At 33.2% G+C, this 18,728-nt stretch overlaps 2 protein-coding genes across 2 annotated transcripts; both read right to left on the bottom strand.

Annotated features, from left to right (window-relative positions):
- Positions 1 to 6,360: 6,360 nt before the first annotated feature.
- Positions 6,361 to 10,446, bottom strand: LOC107428470 (protein terminal ear1). Its single transcript, XM_016039004.4, has 5 exons — positions 9,338 to 10,446; positions 8,131 to 8,953; positions 7,797 to 7,919; positions 7,514 to 7,655; positions 6,361 to 7,430 (listed from the first exon to the last, which is right to left on the bottom strand). The coding sequence occupies exons 1-5, from the start codon at positions 10,119 to 10,121 to the stop codon at positions 7,005 to 7,007; spliced, it is 2,298 nt and encodes a 765-aa protein (XP_015894490.3). The 5' UTR covers positions 10,122 to 10,446; the 3' UTR covers positions 6,361 to 7,004.
- A 4,014-nt stretch (positions 10,447 to 14,460) lies between these two features.
- Positions 14,461 to 18,667, bottom strand: LOC107428480 (D-cysteine desulfhydrase 2, mitochondrial). Its single transcript, XM_016039016.4, has 7 exons — positions 18,287 to 18,667; positions 17,319 to 17,642; positions 17,032 to 17,074; positions 16,578 to 16,916; positions 15,821 to 15,950; positions 15,518 to 15,694; positions 14,461 to 14,804 (listed from the first exon to the last, which is right to left on the bottom strand). Exons 1-7 carry the CDS (start codon positions 18,377 to 18,379, stop codon positions 14,561 to 14,563), a joined length of 1,350 nt encoding a protein of 449 aa, XP_015894502.1. The 5' UTR covers positions 18,380 to 18,667; the 3' UTR covers positions 14,461 to 14,560.
- Positions 18,668 to 18,728: the final 61 nt, after the last annotated feature.

Below are 18,728 nucleotides of genomic sequence, written 5' to 3'. Positions count from 1 at the left end.
TTATTGGATAGTTCTAATAGGCTCTTCAAATTCAAAACTTGAAATACAAAATAGGATATGGCTCTCCAAATATAGAAAACCAAACTCACTCTCTTATTAACTTCTAATACATTTATTTATTACATCTACAATTTTCATTGCACAATTAAAAATTTTGTTTAATTTCACATTTATTTTTTTGTATTTATATAAATAATACTTTGATATAATTGGATGTTATGATAATAAATAATAATTATTTATTGAAAAATGATAAAGAATGTTGTTCTAGTTAGATAAAAATTTCCATCCTTTATTTTATTAGATTCTTCAGGATGCTTTTCATTTTAAAGATTATAATCTTTAAAATCAAGAGCACAATTAGAGATGCTCTTAAAAATGGATTTCAATGGATTTTTTTTTTTAATTTTTAATATGAAAAATTGATTTGGCTTTATAGAGAATCAAATTTATTTTTTATGCCGATATTGTATTATTTTATTTAATGCGGCATAAGTTTTCATATTATTATTATAATAGTTGAGAAGATATAAGTAGATAAATACATATTTATACAAAAAATAAAATTAAAAGTGTTAATGGATGACAATTTAAAATTTCATTCTTTATTTAAAAAATGCTTTTTATCATGAAGCATATACTTTTTATGTTATTTTATTTTAAATAATTTTAAAATAAAGAGCATTTGAAAGAATTTTAAAAAATAAGGAGTGAAAATTTTTATTCGACTTCAACAATACTTTCTGTAATTACATTTTTATTTTGCATTTTTTTTTATAAATAATTATAATTTACATTTTATTTTTCTCTTCCCTAAATCAAAGTAGTATTTAAAAGAAATTGAAATATGAAATTATAATTAATAAGTTTAATTATAAATGTTCATATAAAATTGTAAAGTAATAAACGAATCTATTAAAAACCTTATATTGTTTATATAACATAGATAAATTTGACGCTTTACATTTGAAAAACCAAATTTCATTTTTTTATTTTAAGATTTTAACTTAAAGGGGTTATTGTAATTGTAGGTGTGGTATTTTAAAACAAAGAAAGACAAAGACCCGTTGTAATGCTCTAATGGTAATAGTTGAAGTCCCAAAGGCACCATGTTTCTAATATTATATTTAATTAAATTCTATCTATGTATATGTAAATAAATAAATAAATAAATAAAAATAGTCCCTTGCTTTGCTTTTGTTGTCAAAATATGAAAAGTGTAGATGGTTGGAGAATGTAGAAGGGTTTTTTTTTTTTAACTAGTTAATTATTTTATAATGAAAGATATTAGAAAAGTTAAAAAGGGTATTAAAATAGAAAGACAGGTTAAAAGAAGACAAGCAGCCGTACAAAAGTGATTTTTCCAAAGTTATCTCGTATCCATGTATGTAATCTATAAATTAAATCTACTCTTTTTTGGTTTCCACACATAAAGCGTAATTAAAATTAAGAAAATGGGTCCAAGTGGCCAACCGTGTGGCCTTGATCAGCACAAAAGGGCCCCACGGCCACCCACGCCATGCTTACTGCATTTTTCCATGCCTGCCCTTACCCAATACCCACCAAATCTTTGACCACTTATCCACATCTCCCTGTTCCCAGTCAACCCAATTGGTTAAAAAAACACCCTATATTTTCTACAAGAGCAAAAACCCAAATTGGCTTTGTTAATTATTAAATACATAAATTGTGTGACAACCATATATTAAATGGCTAGTTTAATAGATTTTTAATCTAGGAGTTACACAATGAATGAAATTGATTTTATGACGGTCCAATTAAATTGCTTAATTTAATTACTTATTTAATTCCCTGCTGTTTAACCCTCCAGTTTTGGTATGGAAAAAGTGCAGGAATGAGACAGAGTATAGGGAGAGTAAGAGAATGTATCATTCTAAAATTGTTTTTACGTTTGTTTAAGATTTTTCAGTATGGCAGACAAAGATAATTTCGAGAAAAGTTTAAAGGGGTTTGAAGATTTTTTATATTAATATATTTATTTTTTTATTATTAGTTTTTCAGAATTATTTTTTATAAGCTTTCATATATATATATATATATGTGTATATATATAGAGCTTGTTTATTTTTGTAATTTATTATATTCTTTCCTTTCAAGCTTTAAAAATTATGTATTATCCTTATGCTTATCATCTTTGCCACTGTTTTATATTTTTATTATAACTTTCTAATATATTCTTTATAATAAAAATTTTGTATTGAAAAAATAGCAAGTAAAAGGGCTACGATAATATTTATCCTATTAATAAATAATATTATCGAATTATAAATATTATTAAAATGATGGAACTCAATTTTATTAATTAAAAATTAAATTTATAATAATTTAAGTATTAAACGTCGATGGCCCACTCAATTTTATTTTTATCAATTAAAAAGCATATTAATAAAATGATGTGGGCCTGACAAGTTTTATTTTGGTGGGAGTCCCAATTGGCAAAATTTATCAATGTCATTTTTATGTTAAATTTGGTATCAAATTGGCAATTGATAAAATTTAGTAGATTTTATTATAATAAAGTTTGTGAAACCTATCATTATTTAATAATATTTTATAATTTAAAAATGTCAATTTTTAGGATGTTTTATTTAAGGGATGTGTAATAGTCTATAAAATATGTAATATAATCTATAAATGAATAATATTAAATGATAAAATAAATAATATTTTAAAATTTAAAATGTTACTTATTTTATAATTAAAAATTACAAATTATATTATATATTTTATGCATTATTATTATTATTATTATGATTATTAATTTTTATCATAAAATCAAGTTTACCGTAAAAATTTCTTTATTCGAGAGTTGATGTTAAAACTTAACATTGATATGTACTTATCCCAGTACAAAAAAATTGATTTGGCAACCTCATGATGTCAATGCAGTTTTTGTTTATTATTATTCAAGCATAGTAGTAGTTATTTAGAAAAAATAATAATAATAATAATCTTTTTCATTTTAGCTTTGATGCATAGTAGTAGTTATGGGTACAAGTTTGGTGGTTGTCAGATGATCGGTTAAGAAAGCAAATTCAATTGTGATTGTGGATATGGTTGGGTGATGATGATAAATATTATACAAAGGAATTAAGAACAGTAAGGTGGTGTTTTTGTCTTGGTATGATTTATGAATAATAATTATAATAATAATAGTAATAACATTGGTCAAACACAAGGAGAAAGTGTCAGCAAAAGTTTGACACCAACAATACGAGGTTGAGTTTAAAAAAAAAAAGAAGCAAAAGAAACAAAGGAGGAGTACGTGGGAGAGATCAGGTGGTCCAGGTGTCAAAACCCCAGATGATCACACAGAAAAGCAGCAAAAAGAGATGCAGGGAGTCCCTGCTGACTGACAAGAAGAGGAGCTGAGATGAGCTGGGAGGGGCTACAGGAACAGCCATTAAATGGGTCCAGTCCAGCACTGTCATAAATTTGTACAGAGACTACAGACTACGGAGTAGTGGCTTAGTGGAGGAAGAGAGAGAGAGAGAGAGATGCAGATGATTTGCAGATGGGATGGCTCTCATCTCATCCCCATGGATCAAAAATGGGGAGTTGATAATGGAGAGACTAGTCCTGCTATCCTGCACTCTCTCTACTAGTAGCCCCCACCTACTGCTAGTGGTACCATCAAGGTCAAACCCCCTCTCTCTCTCTCTCTCTCTCTCTCTCTCTCTATCCATCCACATCTTCTGCCACATCATCTACTTTGTCCTACGTGGCGTGAGATTCTTACTATGTCAGCATAGTCACGTGCTTTGTTTCTCTGTACGTAGTGTGTGTATATATATATATATGTTACTGTACAAACAATCTATATATAATCAATATTAAAATTAATATTTTTTTAAAAAATTTCGGTTTTGTTTTTACACGTATATAGGAAAAATCGATATTCTTTTTTTTTTTTTTAAAACGTAGAGTTTAATACTGGTTCACATATAAACTGTCTAATCACTTCCTACATATATATATATATATATATTATTTTGGTAATATCTCTCTTTCTATATATAAATATATATTTTTTATGCTCTTTTCTTTTCCTACTGGTTCCTTTTACTGACTCCCCAAAGCAACGGAATATTATAAATGGAAATATTAAAGGATTAGGCTTTTTTTTATTGAATAACCATTTCAACAGAAGGCTTTAACCATTAAAAACGTGAACCATCATATATTTTATATTACTATATTCTCATTTATATATATATATATATTCTTCTTTTTGGACTAATTTTTTGGATATTGATTTATTTTTTCAAATTTTTTGACGAAGTTGTTTAGGTTTGAATATAAAAAATCATTAACTAAGGATGGTATGGCTTTCATATCAGATTGAATTTTTATTTTTTCAAAAGTTTTATTTTATCACTTTTAACATTTTCTTCATGTTGGTCATGCTCTAAGAAAAATGGAATATTAATTTATTTATTGCTTTTCAGGCTTTTTAGCTAGGTTAATGGGGTCAAAAAGAAAATTATTTCTCAGGGGCCTACTTTATAGGACTGATGATGATGTGTACAAATATATGTATGAATCATAAGAAAAGCTTGAGTTGAGAATAATGTATTAGCAAAATAAAAATAAAATAAAAAAGGTTAGAGAATTATTGAAGGCACAGAGGATCATCAGAGTATATAACATGAATCATGACACACCAAAGAAGGTAAATTATTTAATAGCAACTTCTTGTTCGTGATTTCAACAGTAAATTGACAAAGTTAAAGCGACTCCACCTGAAATAAAAAAACAAACAAACACGATATGCCATATATAATATTTTATATCTATCTTCTTATTAATTGGCATTGGTACGTGCGCCTGTCCCCTCGTGAGAACTCTTCTGATATTATATCATTAAACTCTTTTTCTTTTTCTTTTTTTATAATTTTCTCAATTAGTTTTCAATTTTTGATAAATTAGTCACATAAAAAGAAAAATGTATTTTATTTGTTTATTTTCTTTGAATAAATAACAGTTCAAGATAAAAATTAATTTCATATTACAGTTATTCATACAAAAATATATAGCAACTAAAAGTGATGTTATATATTTGGCTTTATCATGATGTTATCATAACCTATTAATAACCAAACGTGCATGCGTCCTAAAGAATGCAATGTCTTCGTGGCAAAATAAATGCAAAACCGGTTCTATGACAAGTACAAACCAAGTTTACCTCCTTATTGTACATTTATGATTGATTAAAACTGGCTTAAATGTTTTTATATTTTATCATACATTTTTTTATAGTAACACTTTAATTAATTTCAGTAATTTTCATAAATTATAACAAATTTATCATGATCAACTATCATAATTAAGTAAATATATTGAGAATTCTATCTTAAAGCTCTATACTAGTTTTGACTTGTAATTATCTACTATTACCAAAGGAAAAAAAAAACTCGTAATTATTTGCTTCCCACTAATAATATTATGAGAAGAAATTAAAATCATTTTAAATAAAAACCTTGATAAGACCAATATAATTAGTTTAATGATTAGCAAACATTTCAATTTTATTATAATTACATTTAAAATTAAAAAAATCTTCATTAATTTCTTTATATATTAAAATACCAATTAATTTTAATAGTTAAAAGATCAAAAAATAAAAATCAATATTTTTTTAATTTAATATCATTGTAAAAAAAAATTTCAATCATAACCTTAACGACTAAAAATTAACAGGGAAAAAAAGTTTTTTTCCAATGGTTTTTACAAAACATTAAATTTAAATATAGTTAAGTCAAATGTAAAAAGTCTCATGAAAATTATCTTATTTTATTAGCAAAATGAAAAACACAAAAGCACCTCAAAAGTGGATTGGCACCTCCAAACAAATGAGAGAGGACATATAGGGTGGTGACGTAGACAGAATTAGGTTAGGACAACGCAAAATTGGCCTATAAGAGCAAACAGATAAGAGAAAGAGCAAACTAGCTTAGGCTTAGGGCTATTTACCCAAAAAAAGCTGAGGCTTAGGGTTTAGAGGGCTGTGAGAAAATGACAACCAAAGTATTGACAATAGTAGAAACGACAATGACGTACATTTGCTACACTGTGCTCCTTGCCAGCAACCCCTCCCTCCTCCCTTTACCCACTGGTCTCTCTCTTCTCTCTCTGTGCATTTCCTTTTGAACTTTCAAATACATGTTAATACAATTTATCAAAATCTGCCATTTTCTCTATCTCCACAAAATTAAGATAATCCAATGTACGAATATGACTTCTACTCCTTTTATTTTGGAAAAAATAAAATAGAATAAAAGGCAACCCCATTATCAAATTCGCCATCAATTTTACCAAAAATTAAAATCCTCCCATAAATCAATAGTAATAGTAATAGTAATAGTAATAATTAAACTCAAACTTATAATATATAAAAAATTAACATGCAAAGATAAAAAGAAAAAGGAAAATATACACTACAAACATTTTTTTTTTTCTTCCTAAAATACAACAAACATATCAGGAACAATGGATTTTTTTTTTTTTGGGTTTCTGTTTTTTTTTTTTTTTTTTTTTTTTTTTGGTTGAGAAAAATAACAATGAAATTTAATAATAAACAACAGCAAAAGAGAGAGAAAGAGAGGGTTAAGTGGGCAAGTGATGGCCGGTGGTCAGGTCAGGTAAGCTGAGATAGGAGGACACAGAAGAGAGAGATAGAGAGCCTTAGGCCATTGGGAGAATGGGGATTTTGGTTAAAACATATATAATTATACATATATATATATATATAGAGAGAGAGAGAGAGAGGGAGCTAAAGAAGGCTCGGAGCTCAACGATAACACCATTGGGTTGGGTGTAGTTTGCAGGTTTAGCAGGCAGAGAGAGAATTTTGATAAGAGAAATAGATCAAATGAGATTTGATGTCCTAATATTCTGGTTGGTTGGGTTTGGTTTGGTTTCAGGGTGTCGGGTTCATCACCATCATCATTATCTCCCCTTCAATTTTCCAGCAGCCAGCTACCTTAGCTGTCTTCTTCAAGGTCGCAGCAGCAATCAACACCAACGCCGCCGTTTAGACTGCTGCTGCTACAGCCGGTGCCACTGTCACCCATCAGTAATAGCAGCTGCCCTTGCTCACTTTCCGACGATTCTTCTGACTCATCGCCCACATCATGTCCATCATCATCTTCTTCTTCTTCGTCATCGTCATCGCCGTCTTCTTCTACACTATCATGACCGTCCATCTCACCGCCATCACCATCATGATGCTGATCATCATCGGCGCCAATGGGGATTACGAGGTGGTGCTTGTTTTGGTGGCCGACGATGGGAAGCGGCTCCGTCTGTTGCCTTCCGTCTCGAGGTGGTGAAAACACCACTGGCAAGTAGTGGTCCATCTCGCATGGGAACTTCGAGTTCTTGAAATGCTCTTTCAACGCCTCCAAACCCTGAACATACCATTATTTTATATTAAAATAATAATAATAATAATAATAATAAATATAAATATAGCATGTGAACAAAATTTTACTTGAACTCTAGCGTATGTGACTTCGCAGATTTTCCTAGAGTTGAAAACTTCCCAATGCTGATGATGGAACGCCTTGTAGAGCCTCCATGTCGCCTGAGGAGTCGTCATGTTCACAAACCCATACCCCACATTGCACTTGTTGCTGTTTCAATTTGACACCCAAAAAAAAAAAAAAATAAATAAATCAAATAATTCACATAAAAAAGGTATATTTTATTTTTTACGCAATTGACCAAAAATGCATATAAATATAAAAGAGGCAAGGGAAGTCTAAGAAAATCACTTGAAATCAATGGGAAGGTAAACAAAATCATAGCAAGACAAAGGCTGGTCATGGCCTTCATCGGCAATCTGTTCGTTGCAGTGAATACAGTGATTGTCCAGCATGTTCAGTAGCAGCTTCTGACTGCAAAAAAAAAAATTATATATATATATATTGTCTCAAACTATAAAAACTCCCACACAAATTACTACCCATACCTAAAATTTTTCTTTTTTCTAAAAAAGAGATTTTTGAAAATTATAAAATAATAAGGAAAAAATATGGTAAAAATTTGTTGATGAGCCAGAGGGGAGGAAATGAAAAGAAAGGGAATGGGAAAGCAGTAAGACCAAACCTGTACTTGTTAGGGATGTTTTTGATCATGACAGTGGTTCTGGAATCTCTGCAATTCGATTCCGTCAAGGCATCTTCGTTTATTAGGAAACGGGAATCAAACTTCTTTGCTTGTCTGCCCTTTCTCGGCCTAGTCCTAGGTTGTTGATGTTGCTGTTGTTGTTGCTGCTGCTTTAGAACTGTTACAGTTGTTGGCTGATTGCTGTGGCTTCTTTTTGTCAACCTTTTGGGATTATTATTGTTATTATTATGCCCATTTGAATCTCCTTTATCTTCAATCCCATCGCAAACTGCACCACCACCACCCAAATTCAAAGCATTCATTTTATATTCCACACCACCAAGAGAACTTGCAACATTATTGGAGCTGGTAGTATTCTTGTTCACATTCCCATTAACGATTCCTTTCCCAAAATTCGATTTCTTGGAGAAGAATTGTGGCTGAGAAGAGGCAAAAGAAGGGGGTGGTGTATGGTCGACACCGGTCAGAGCGGATCGACCGGAGAATTTTCGAGGCAAATAAGGTGGAGGGGCCGCAGGGTGGTACTTTTGAATTCTTGGGTAAAAATTGTTGATGGAATTAATGGAGGAAATGGTTGCTGCTGCTGCTGAGATTGAAAGATTATTATTATTATGGGCTGCCATTGCATTCATGAACTTCCTGCTATGCCCTCCCGGGCGACTAAATTCGATCACGATGGGTTTGCCGTGAATTTCTTTTCCGTTCATCTCTTTCAGTGCTTTAGCTGCGTCTCTTACATCGTAAAACTCCACGAACTTCTGGTGCTTCTTAGATGGTGTTTCTCTTAGTTCCTTTACTGGACCTGGAATGAAAGAATGAATAAAATAAAAAAGCAAATAATCATATAAAATCAGAAGAAACAAAAAGAAAAACATGTAGAAAAACCAACCACAAAAATGGGTATAAGAAAGTTTGGAAAAAGACCTATTAGAGATTTGTATGAAAGAGAAACTATTCCCCAACCCCACAATTTCTCCACCAAAAGTCCCCCGACATATAAATTACAAAAGACTTACAAAATAACAACACTTGCCATTTTTTTTTTAAAAGAAAAAAAATCTCTTTCTTTCAACTCTCTTCTCCAAAAGTCTCAGATCTCATATATACAAAACTTTGCTGGGAATTCAGATGAGCTGAAAACAAAGAGAACACAAAGCTAAATAGAAATGGGAATGAGTTGGGTTACCAAAAGCCTGGAAGATATCTTTAAGAGAAGAGGCGGTTACTTCGGAGTCCAGATTGAAAATGACGATGGTACCCTGGTTATGACCATCGGGAACGGCGTTACTAGCCGGAATAACAAACTGAGCCCACACGGCGCAACCGGCTATAAGGCCACGCGCCGGTGGAGGCATTGGCAATGAGACAGCAGTGAAATTGTGGTCGTCGGAGGGGGAATTGTGCATAAACAAAGCAGCGTAGTGGTTGCGAAGCCTGGTCTGCTGCTGCATGTGCTGGTCTCGAATCTCCCTCAACGCAATCTCTGCATGCCTCAGGTCGTAGAAATGGACGGTCGCCATTCCATCGCACACTTTCTCCATCTGAACCCCTCTCACCTCCCCAAAACATTCCAATTCCTTCCTAATCATCGTCTCGCTCAACTCCCTCGGCACCGAACTCAGCAGCAGCGCCCGAGTCGCTACCGCCGATGCCGGTGGAGGAGGTACAGCCGGGCGTACCGAAGCCACAGCCGCGGGACTCAGACTAACGTACGCCGTGGGTGATGAAAAACCCGGGTACCCCCCTACGCCACCGCCATCGCAGAACGGCAACACTTGCACTTCGCTTATTGGTGGATACGGCGAACCGTACGGATAGTAAACCTGAGGTGGTGGAGGTGGCGGTGGCGCTGGTGGTGGAGTGGTGGTGTAGAGGGTCAACTGGTTTGAACCGCTAGGGTTTCTCGGCCTGAACTCTTCGGCTCTGGGGTCTAGGCTTCCAGGAAACCGGACAATACCGGTTTCATCCATGGCGGTTCAAAGCTTCGGAAACCAGAACGACAAAGCCAAAAAAAAAAAAGAGTGGTATTCAGGCGAACTAACGGCTAGCAAAGGAGCCCGCCGGGTAAGTAATTGGTTTCCCGGCGCCAGTCAAAATTCCATGGATTTTTGCTTCCCAACTAAATAGCACGCTCTTTTGACTCTCTCTCTCTCTCTAACTCTGAGTGTCTCTGGGTAGTTTCTTTATCTCTCTCTCTCTCTCTCTCTCTATTTCTCTGTTCTGTGTCTCTTGGGGAGCCTAGAGACTGTACCAAAACAAAGCACACAAATGGCTCACTGCTTTCCTTTTACTCCACTTTTCTTTTCGAGCAAAGTTGCTAAAAATGTCCTTTGCCAATCTAATAGACCCCCCCCCCCCCCCCCTCTCTCTCTCTCTCCCCCCAAAATTGAAATTACAATTACACCCCTTTTGTTTTTTGTTTTTTTTTTTTTTTTTCCTTGAAAATTGTATTAATATGATGATGCATCGTCATCCTCTTTCCTTTTCCTTGGAGAAAGGAGGAGGGAGATAGAGAGAGTGGGGTATGAATGGTGGGGTCAATCAGGTTAAACAGGGTCCACATAACGAGGAATGTGAACCGTACACGTGGAGTGGGAAGAAGAAAAAGTAAGTGGTGGGTGGTGAAGATTTATAAGGGTAAAATGGAAAAATAAGAAAATAAAAATGGAAAACCGGACGATAATAATTGCTCTGTAAGTCTGGTGCTATGGTACTACTTTTTCATGTGGGTATTTTGACCACTCGCACAATGCTCTATTTCCGTATGTGTGTGAACCCCTCCATTAATTTCTTTTGTCCCACCCTTCGGTGTTTCTTCTTCAAATTTTAACGAATAATATAACAATTTTTATTTTATTTTTTATTTTTGGTAGCAGAAAAATTGACTATAAATTTTGTAAGTGGAAAATGTGAAAAATACTATGTTCTTTTATTGTTTTATAATATAAATGTTAATATTAATGAAGTGCATGGCATACATTGGTAATTGGATATATACATGATAACATATATAGTATGGTTCTTCTTTCAAGGTTTGAAAATCAAAGACTAAATTTTTATGTATATGGAATTTCATTTTTTATTTTATTTTTCTCTTTTATGAGGATCCGAGGTGTTTTTTTGTTTGCTTTATATGATGTCAATTGAGGGCTAGCTGGTCATCTTTCAGTCCACCGAGATCATACTTGTTAATCGTGTCAAATATAAAATATATCTCATTTTCTACCTTCTTGTTTTGACATATATATATATATATATAAAATAACTTTTTGAAATTATCCAAACCCTTAAAATGTCCACTAATCCAATATATTGAACATTTAGCTTGCTATCAATTTTGTTGAAAGACACAATGAATGATGAACAAAATGTTTACAGTTAATCTTTTTGGCTAATCCTAATAAGGACTTTTTTTTCAAAAAAAGAAAAACAGTTTAGCAAAAAGAAAAAGAAAAAGAAAAAGAAAATGAAAGGTCAGGAACACGTGCGGTGAAAATTGCTGTCCGGGGTCCAATGCCGTCACTACATAGTTCAAAATCAAATTAAAAAGTGTATGGTTTTTTTTTTTTTTTTTTTTTTATAAATATTATTATTTTAGTATGTAGTCTTCGATAATTTGCATGTTTCTGTCTCCACTCCACGTCTTTCTTTCTCTATTTTATTCTCACTTCGTTATCTTCCTAAATGAGCCACTCCTCCACTAACACAGAACTCCACAGTATCTTCTACAGAAAATGTAAACATGCTCTGAGCCTGAGTAAAAGCTACTAAATGGTATATAGATGATGATGGGATGGATGGGTCTTAAATAAGCTGGGTTACAGCTGTAGGGATATGTTTGGAATTACATAGTTATTCCACTTTTCATGCTTTACGTATTCTTTCTTGGCAAATTTTCCATATTATTAATAGATAGATACAAGACATTTTAAACAAGAAAGTATATTTTCAATGATAAATAATAAAACAGCATCGTTTTAGAATAAATAGTGAAATTTCAATAATATTCTTTATTTATTTATATATATATTTTATTTATAAACATTCTACTTATATTTTCTTTTTTTTTATATATAAATTATTTTTTAAATATTATAGTGGTATGAAAATTTATGTTAGGTTGAATCAAATTAATATAAAATTAACATAATTAAAAAAGTTTACATGACAAATCTAATGAAAAACTCTTTTTAAGTATTAGCTTTTTAAAATAAAAAATAAGAGATAAAAAAAAAAATCCTTAGGGATGCTTACACATTTATTTTGAAGAGCAAAATTTTCCAAATAAAAAAGAAATTTTCAAAAATAAAAGAAATTTTTTTTATTTAACTTCAATATCACTTGTTCTTTTCTTTTTTTAAATGAAATATAAAATTATGATTAATACATTTAATTACTGTTGTACACGTAGAAATTGTATTGCAATAAATGAATTTATTAAAAAAATTTCGTTTGTACATTTAAAAAGAGATAGCTCTTTCTAACAAATAACATAATGTTTTTAAAGAACATATTAAAAGGGTCTAAAACATCTATTTTTGGAAATATCTTATAAAGTTATAATTTTTTTTGTCATGTTATTTGAGAATATTACCAAATTAGTAGTAAAAAGGCTGTTAAAAACCGGATAAAGCCACAATTATTGCTTGTTTAACTACATCTTAAATTTTAGTTTTTTGATTAAAGCATTTAGGATGCTTTTGGTATTCGTATATATGGTTCAGGTTTACAACATAAACTACGATATTGAATATATAAATATATGAATATAGATGTAGTAGACTAAGTAGCATATGTTGTCATGCTCCCCATTTGCCTCACATGAATTTATGGACCACTGCTTGGTGTGTCTGAAAGACCCACTTTTCATAAATTATGCCCACAAAAAGTAAGTGAAAGTGATGTTTCCTTTTAAACCCCGCCCACCCTATATCAAGGAGCTTACCATGTTAGAGTCCAAGCATTAGGAGACATTCCTTATGTTTCACATTCAATCCTACCCTACTTTTCTCTTCCATTTTTCTAAGCTTTTATTGGAACACATAATATTCCTATTACTACATATCAACATTTATGCACAAAATGTTACCAGCTTTTCCAATATAATATGCTTGCTTGAGTGGTATGTCATCTAAAAGGACATGCATAATTCCTTGGTTTGAGCTTTCTATACAAATGAACCAGAATCGCTATGCTAAGAAATACAAATTTTGAACTTTCATGATCATCCTTTTCTAATGTCAAAATTATCTAATGTGAATACACAAAATATAATTGAGTAGGGATTTAGTTGAACAATGTTTTAGATGTGTGAGGGACAAGGAGTCAAAGGGGACCATGCACACATGTTCATCCCTTAGTACCAGGAATGTTGCCTGTTTCGCTCTCTGTGGAGTTTGTGGTTTTGGTTTGACACCACCATGTTGTGTAGGGTTTGAAGTGCTTTTAATATTTTTTGCCACATTAATAAATAAATGGTGTTGAGAAAGAGGAAAAAGAAAACAAGGACATCCTTATAATATAAGATAATCCAAATACAATATCGGGGAGTGTGTGCGCATTACGGACAATGTCGTGTCCTGTCACTGTGGCGAATCGATTTTAGCAAGTGCCAAACACATGTTTTTTGGGACAAAACCCAGAGGAGTTTTCCCCTAAGCCCATTCTCTTGTTTGGGAATATAAGTTTTTCATTTGACAATTATATCCCACGCCCGCAGACCATAGAGAAAACATCGATGAAGTAACCATAATCTGCTATTTGGGGAACACTAAAATAGCAATATATACATCACCTTTTGTCTACCCAATTACCCATATGTACTTCCTGAACCACCACGTTTATAGTTTAGAACAATAGTGATTGTACACCATAGATGTACCCTGTCAGATCAAAATAAGTAAACAATGAAGCACTGTGCATAGTGATACCAGATTCTGTGCTATTATTCTTTCCACTCATTTCAAGGAATAGAATAGCAGGTAACCAGGACACCATGAGTTCCCAAGTTACAATTCTTACCAAAAAGCCAAACACCATTTGGTATTACTTCAATAAAAGAAGAAAAAACCAGTGGAAGCTTTAAAAACGACAACTAACAATGTGTAAGATAGTATCTTTATGGTGTGGAATATTTTGGGCGTAATTGGGATAGGTCCCCCTTTCCCCTCCATTATATGTTAAGAGCAGGATGGCTGCTCCTGATAAGAGAAGCTCCAACATTTTGAGGACATTTCCTTGACAAAAATTTGGATTCTTTATCTTAGCTTTTACTTTAAGTCAGATTCTACATAAGAGGCTCGTTTGGAGTGTGCAGAATATGATGCTTCGTTTTACAATGAACAATAAATATGGTTTCTGTCATATCAGAACTCTCTTTTGTTCTACTGATAATTTATGAACATTTTTTCTAGCTGGAAACTTCGTCTTTAAGTTTACAAAAGTAGGAACTGTACCTCTGAGCTAATCCAAACATGCCCAGAGTGCCTCCAGTGTGAAGCATCACCACTGTTGGATCCTCTTTAGCTTCCTTCTCACTAAAGATTGTTGCCATCTCCCAGGCGGCAAGAGTATACATTGGATCCAATAAAACACCGGTATTCTGAGCAATTCTTTGGCATGTCTCTACTTCCCCTTCCAAAACATTGCCAAACCTGTATGTGTGATTTAGAGAATCAATCTTCTATTCCAAAAGAGAGAGAGAGAGAGAAGAAAAGAAGAAGAAAAAAGACAGATATGGAAAACATTAACATAATCCCTCCGCAAGTCCATTGACTTAGAAAATTAAGTGAACGTAATTTTGACAAATAGTTTGTGCTCTGTAAACGACAGAGCCAAAAAACATGAACATAAGTTTGACAAATAGTTTGTGCTTTGTAAACGACAGAGCAAAAAAACAAATGCACATACTTTATGACAGCAATAAATGTAATTAATAGATTTATTGTTAGTGAAATGGCTTCAATTTTTGTTCCGTAGATTATTATCATTCCCAAAGTGCTTCCTTTGATAGTTAAGAATTGATTCTTCCATTACAAAATTTATAATCCTAACTTCTATTATTCCTCCATTGTCAAATATATTCAACCATATGTTTTCTTAAAAACAAATAAAAAAGCACTGGAATATTTTCCATCCAAATTTCTCAATTGTCAATGATTCACCATATACATTTTTGTTTGGTCCAAATGTGATTTACAATATTATGTCTTACACAAAATGTGTTAATCAAATTCCACCTTGATTAACAGTCATAAATAGCAAAGTTATTCATTGAAGTTATAGGCAATATAAATTTTTGTAGAATTGCTAAACTTTTAAATGAACTTGTTGACTATTATCATGCAGAGGGTGAGAAGCTACTCACTTTCTTGGGCGGCAACGTTCTACCCAGTGCACAATCCCATCATCTATTTCATTTAAGGGACTGTCAACAAAACGAAAACCAAAGTGCCTTTTGAAATTGGATATTAACCGTTTCTCCTGCTGTCTGTACCCATCAACTGTATGAGCTAGCATCACTGCAGAGACCTCCCACGGGAGCCTGAAAGGAAGCACAAGAAGCAGTTATTCTGCTGCCATATGTGCCTAACAAGCTCATTTCGAAAAGTAATCATGAACACTTTGTAGCCTCAACTTTGAAAGGAATACAAGTCAAAGTGGAACACACCTTAAGCAGATGGCTCCAATTCCTAAACCAACAGCTGTTGTCCCAGTACCAGCATCCAAAACAAATTTCAAGGACCTCTCTCTTCCAAGTAAGTGATCCTGGGATAAGTACTGTGCTAGACGAATCGCACCTATGGGAAAGGAATTGCATTGAAGTAATTCTAGCATTGCAATCAACTTAATTCGCAACCAAACCAGGTTACAGGAATCAACTGGTCCAAAATAAATCACAATAACTTTAAACCAGGCCAAAAGAATGAATAGACAGGCACACTTGATTGAAGAACATGTATCACATCTGCAAGAAGATGAATAAATAGAAGCTGGATTTCTCTGAAACTACATGCTTATGCATAAAGTTGTGTCCATCTAAAAAAAACCACATCCTAGCATATATCTTGATCTTCCATCAATGGATGTTAACAGCAATGACATTAATAGTTGAGCTTAAAATAAGGAAACTTACTTTCATTTACACCGTCAAATGAGTCGGTCAAAGAAAGAACAGAAATTAACATATGGATTCATTCTTTACAGGAATGAGGGAACTAGAAACTAAAGTAAGACCAAATTCTGCAGAATTGCATGTATCAAAATGATGCTGCATCTTTCTAAACCTTGTGGAATGATCACTGACTTACATTAATCCAATTGAAAAGAAAGAACGCAAAAAGAAGAAAAAGTAAATCCTAGAAAAGCTGAAAATATATACAAATATAAACAGAAAGCTACTTTATACCAAAAACACTTCCAGTTACCTAGTAATGCTACAACATCCCCTGCGCCTTCATTGACAATTACAACATTTCTTGAAAAGTAACGTCCATTAGCATCCTTTTGCATAAAATTCAAACTGTCACTTTTTTGAGTCAAAGAAGCCTCCAAAATATCATCTAACCATATGACATTACCACTACTGCCTGCCACACGATCAGCATGGCTCTTTAGCATCTTTTCCCTGCTGGCATAAATAGACCTTGGAACATATGTAACATTTCCATACATTGTTGAAATCAAGTTATACCCTGTCTGAATTTGAGGCTGCTCTCCTCGTAGAAGCAAATGCGATTTTATTCTTCTCTCTGCGCATGAAACAGCTGGAAAAACACCCATAAATTATCACTTAGGAGCGAGGCCTCACATGGCCAAATAAAGTGAAATTTTTTGCACTTTGGCAGTGGAACCTAGAATTTGCAGCAAGGAATTACCCACCAACAGCTGCTGCATGTGCACTTTGACAACCTCCACATGTCACCTAGACAAGATTTGACAGATAATGTTATTTGGTCTAGAGATTCCCAAAAATTGGAAAGGCATCATTTGAAAGTAAATGTTGAATGAATACGGCAAAAAATATATATTTATCTGCTACATGTGGAAGCCATTAACAAACTACCAAAACACGAAGACCAAATAAAGGACTTAATTCCAGTTTAGGAACAAGTATTTTTGACTGGCACTTTTCATTTTACGTTAAAAAGAAAAGTTTAAAAACTCACCACATCTGTCACTGAATGATCTTCAATAAGAGGAAAAAGTGCATCCAGTTTTCTCGACTTATTACCATTTACTAATGGATGCAACAAATCATCCCTCACAATATAGAAAGATGGTTCTTGATTGTCTTCCACTGTGTTAGCACCCAGAGATGGATTAGTATTATTCCATGGGAAAATATTACTGAATGGCTGACCTCCATCGGTTACTTCTCCAGCAGAAAGCATTATTTGGTGAATTTTAGTGTCAGGGGTGGGCAATGTCCATCTTCTATCAAGCAATTTCAACATGAACTCTTCATCAGTCAATTTGACTTTGGGAATACCCTGAACAAGGGGGGTAAATTCATTAGATATCAATCGAAACCCAGTAAAACCATTCTTGGAAAGGAAGAGAAAACATATTCATAACCATCGAGAATGAATTCTGTAAGGTAGGTATTCGCATTCACCATGATTATCTACACATATCTCTAAAATAAGCCGAATGGTATAGACCCAGAAAATTAAGAATTAAATTTTACACGTTGAATAGCCAACTAGGAAATCTTAGCTCAACGGCTTGCAGAGCCATATCTTGATTTGACAGCCCAATTGTCAAACCAAGCCACCACCGACTTAACATTATCATAGTTGGAACTGTGTACTGGCAGCATTTGACTTGGAAGCCCTATGTAACAGAATTATGCCTTGACATCCATTAAAGGAGTTTTTACGGGTACAAAACTACCCGCTAACTCGTGCCAGCCAAAGTTCATTATGGCATTTTAACAAAAACCTCATCTTCAGTCCTTTCTTATTAAGGAAAAAACAACAATTTCTAATGCCAATGATCAGAGTTCTCAATGCAATAGTTTATAGAATCATGAACGAATGAAAACCCATCAGAGGTAACAAGAAGTTCAACGTTTCCAATGGAACAAATAGGGGTAAGAGCCAATTATGTGCGAGAGAGAGAAAGAGATGATCACCTGAAGGCTTTGAACTGGTTGGGGGGAATGAAAGGCATGTTTGGTGGCTGAAATGGCGGATTTAGTAGGAAAACGTTGAAGTTTCATTCTCATAGACAGTGTCCTCCCAAGTCTACTATACAACCATAAGTTAATTGCAGCTCTGACTCTGAACAGAGTGTCTGAAAAGTTTGGATTGAAAACGCCAATAAGAATGACAATGGGGTTGTATTCAACCGGAGAGACTGTGAGGATGTGAAAATGGGTTTGATTCAAAAATACAATTTTCCCAGGAAAAACTGACGCTTTAGGACGCCATTTGTCAGACCCATGTTAGAGCTCCATGTTCTCCAAGATAAAAGGGACAAATTTGTGACGTTCATGAAGTATAATTGGATTTAGATATTTAACACAATTTTAAAAACATATATTATTTATTATCGTTTAGATTTAAAATTGAAAC

The sequence above is a fragment of the Ziziphus jujuba genome, chromosome 12, assembly GCF_031755915.1.
Source record: "Ziziphus jujuba cultivar Dongzao chromosome 12, ASM3175591v1".
Lineage (NCBI taxonomy): Eukaryota > Viridiplantae > Streptophyta > Magnoliopsida > Rosales > Rhamnaceae > Ziziphus > Ziziphus jujuba.
Note: the sequence above shows the minus strand (reverse complement) of the source record. Positions and strands in the feature narration are given on the sequence as shown.

Excerpts from the sequence above, each read along its gene's own strand:
- LOC107428470 (XM_016039004.4), bottom strand. The coding sequence starts at position 10,121 with ATGGATGAAACCGGTATTGTCCGGTTTCCTGGAAGCCTAGACCCCAGA. Across the intron at positions 7,920-8,130 it reads AACATCCCTAACAAGTACAG|TCAGAAGCTGCTACTGAACA; the intron begins GTTTGGTCTTAC and ends TTTTTTTTGCAG. Across the intron at positions 7,656-7,796 it reads TACCTTCCCATTGATTTCAA|CAACAAGTGCAATGTGGGGT; the intron begins GTGATTTTCTTA and ends AAATTGAAACAG.
- LOC107428480 (XM_016039016.4), bottom strand. The coding sequence starts at position 18,379 with ATGAGAATGAAACTTCAACGTTTTCCTACTAAATCCGCCATTTCAGCC. Across the intron at positions 17,075-17,318 it reads ATCATTCAGTGACAGATGTG|GTGACATGTGGAGGTTGTCA; the intron begins GTGAGTTTTTAA and ends AATCTTGTCTAG. Across the intron at positions 15,695-15,820 it reads ATTGGAGCCATCTGCTTAAG|GCTCCCGTGGGAGGTCTCTG; the intron begins GTGTGTTCCACT and ends GCTTCCTTTCAG.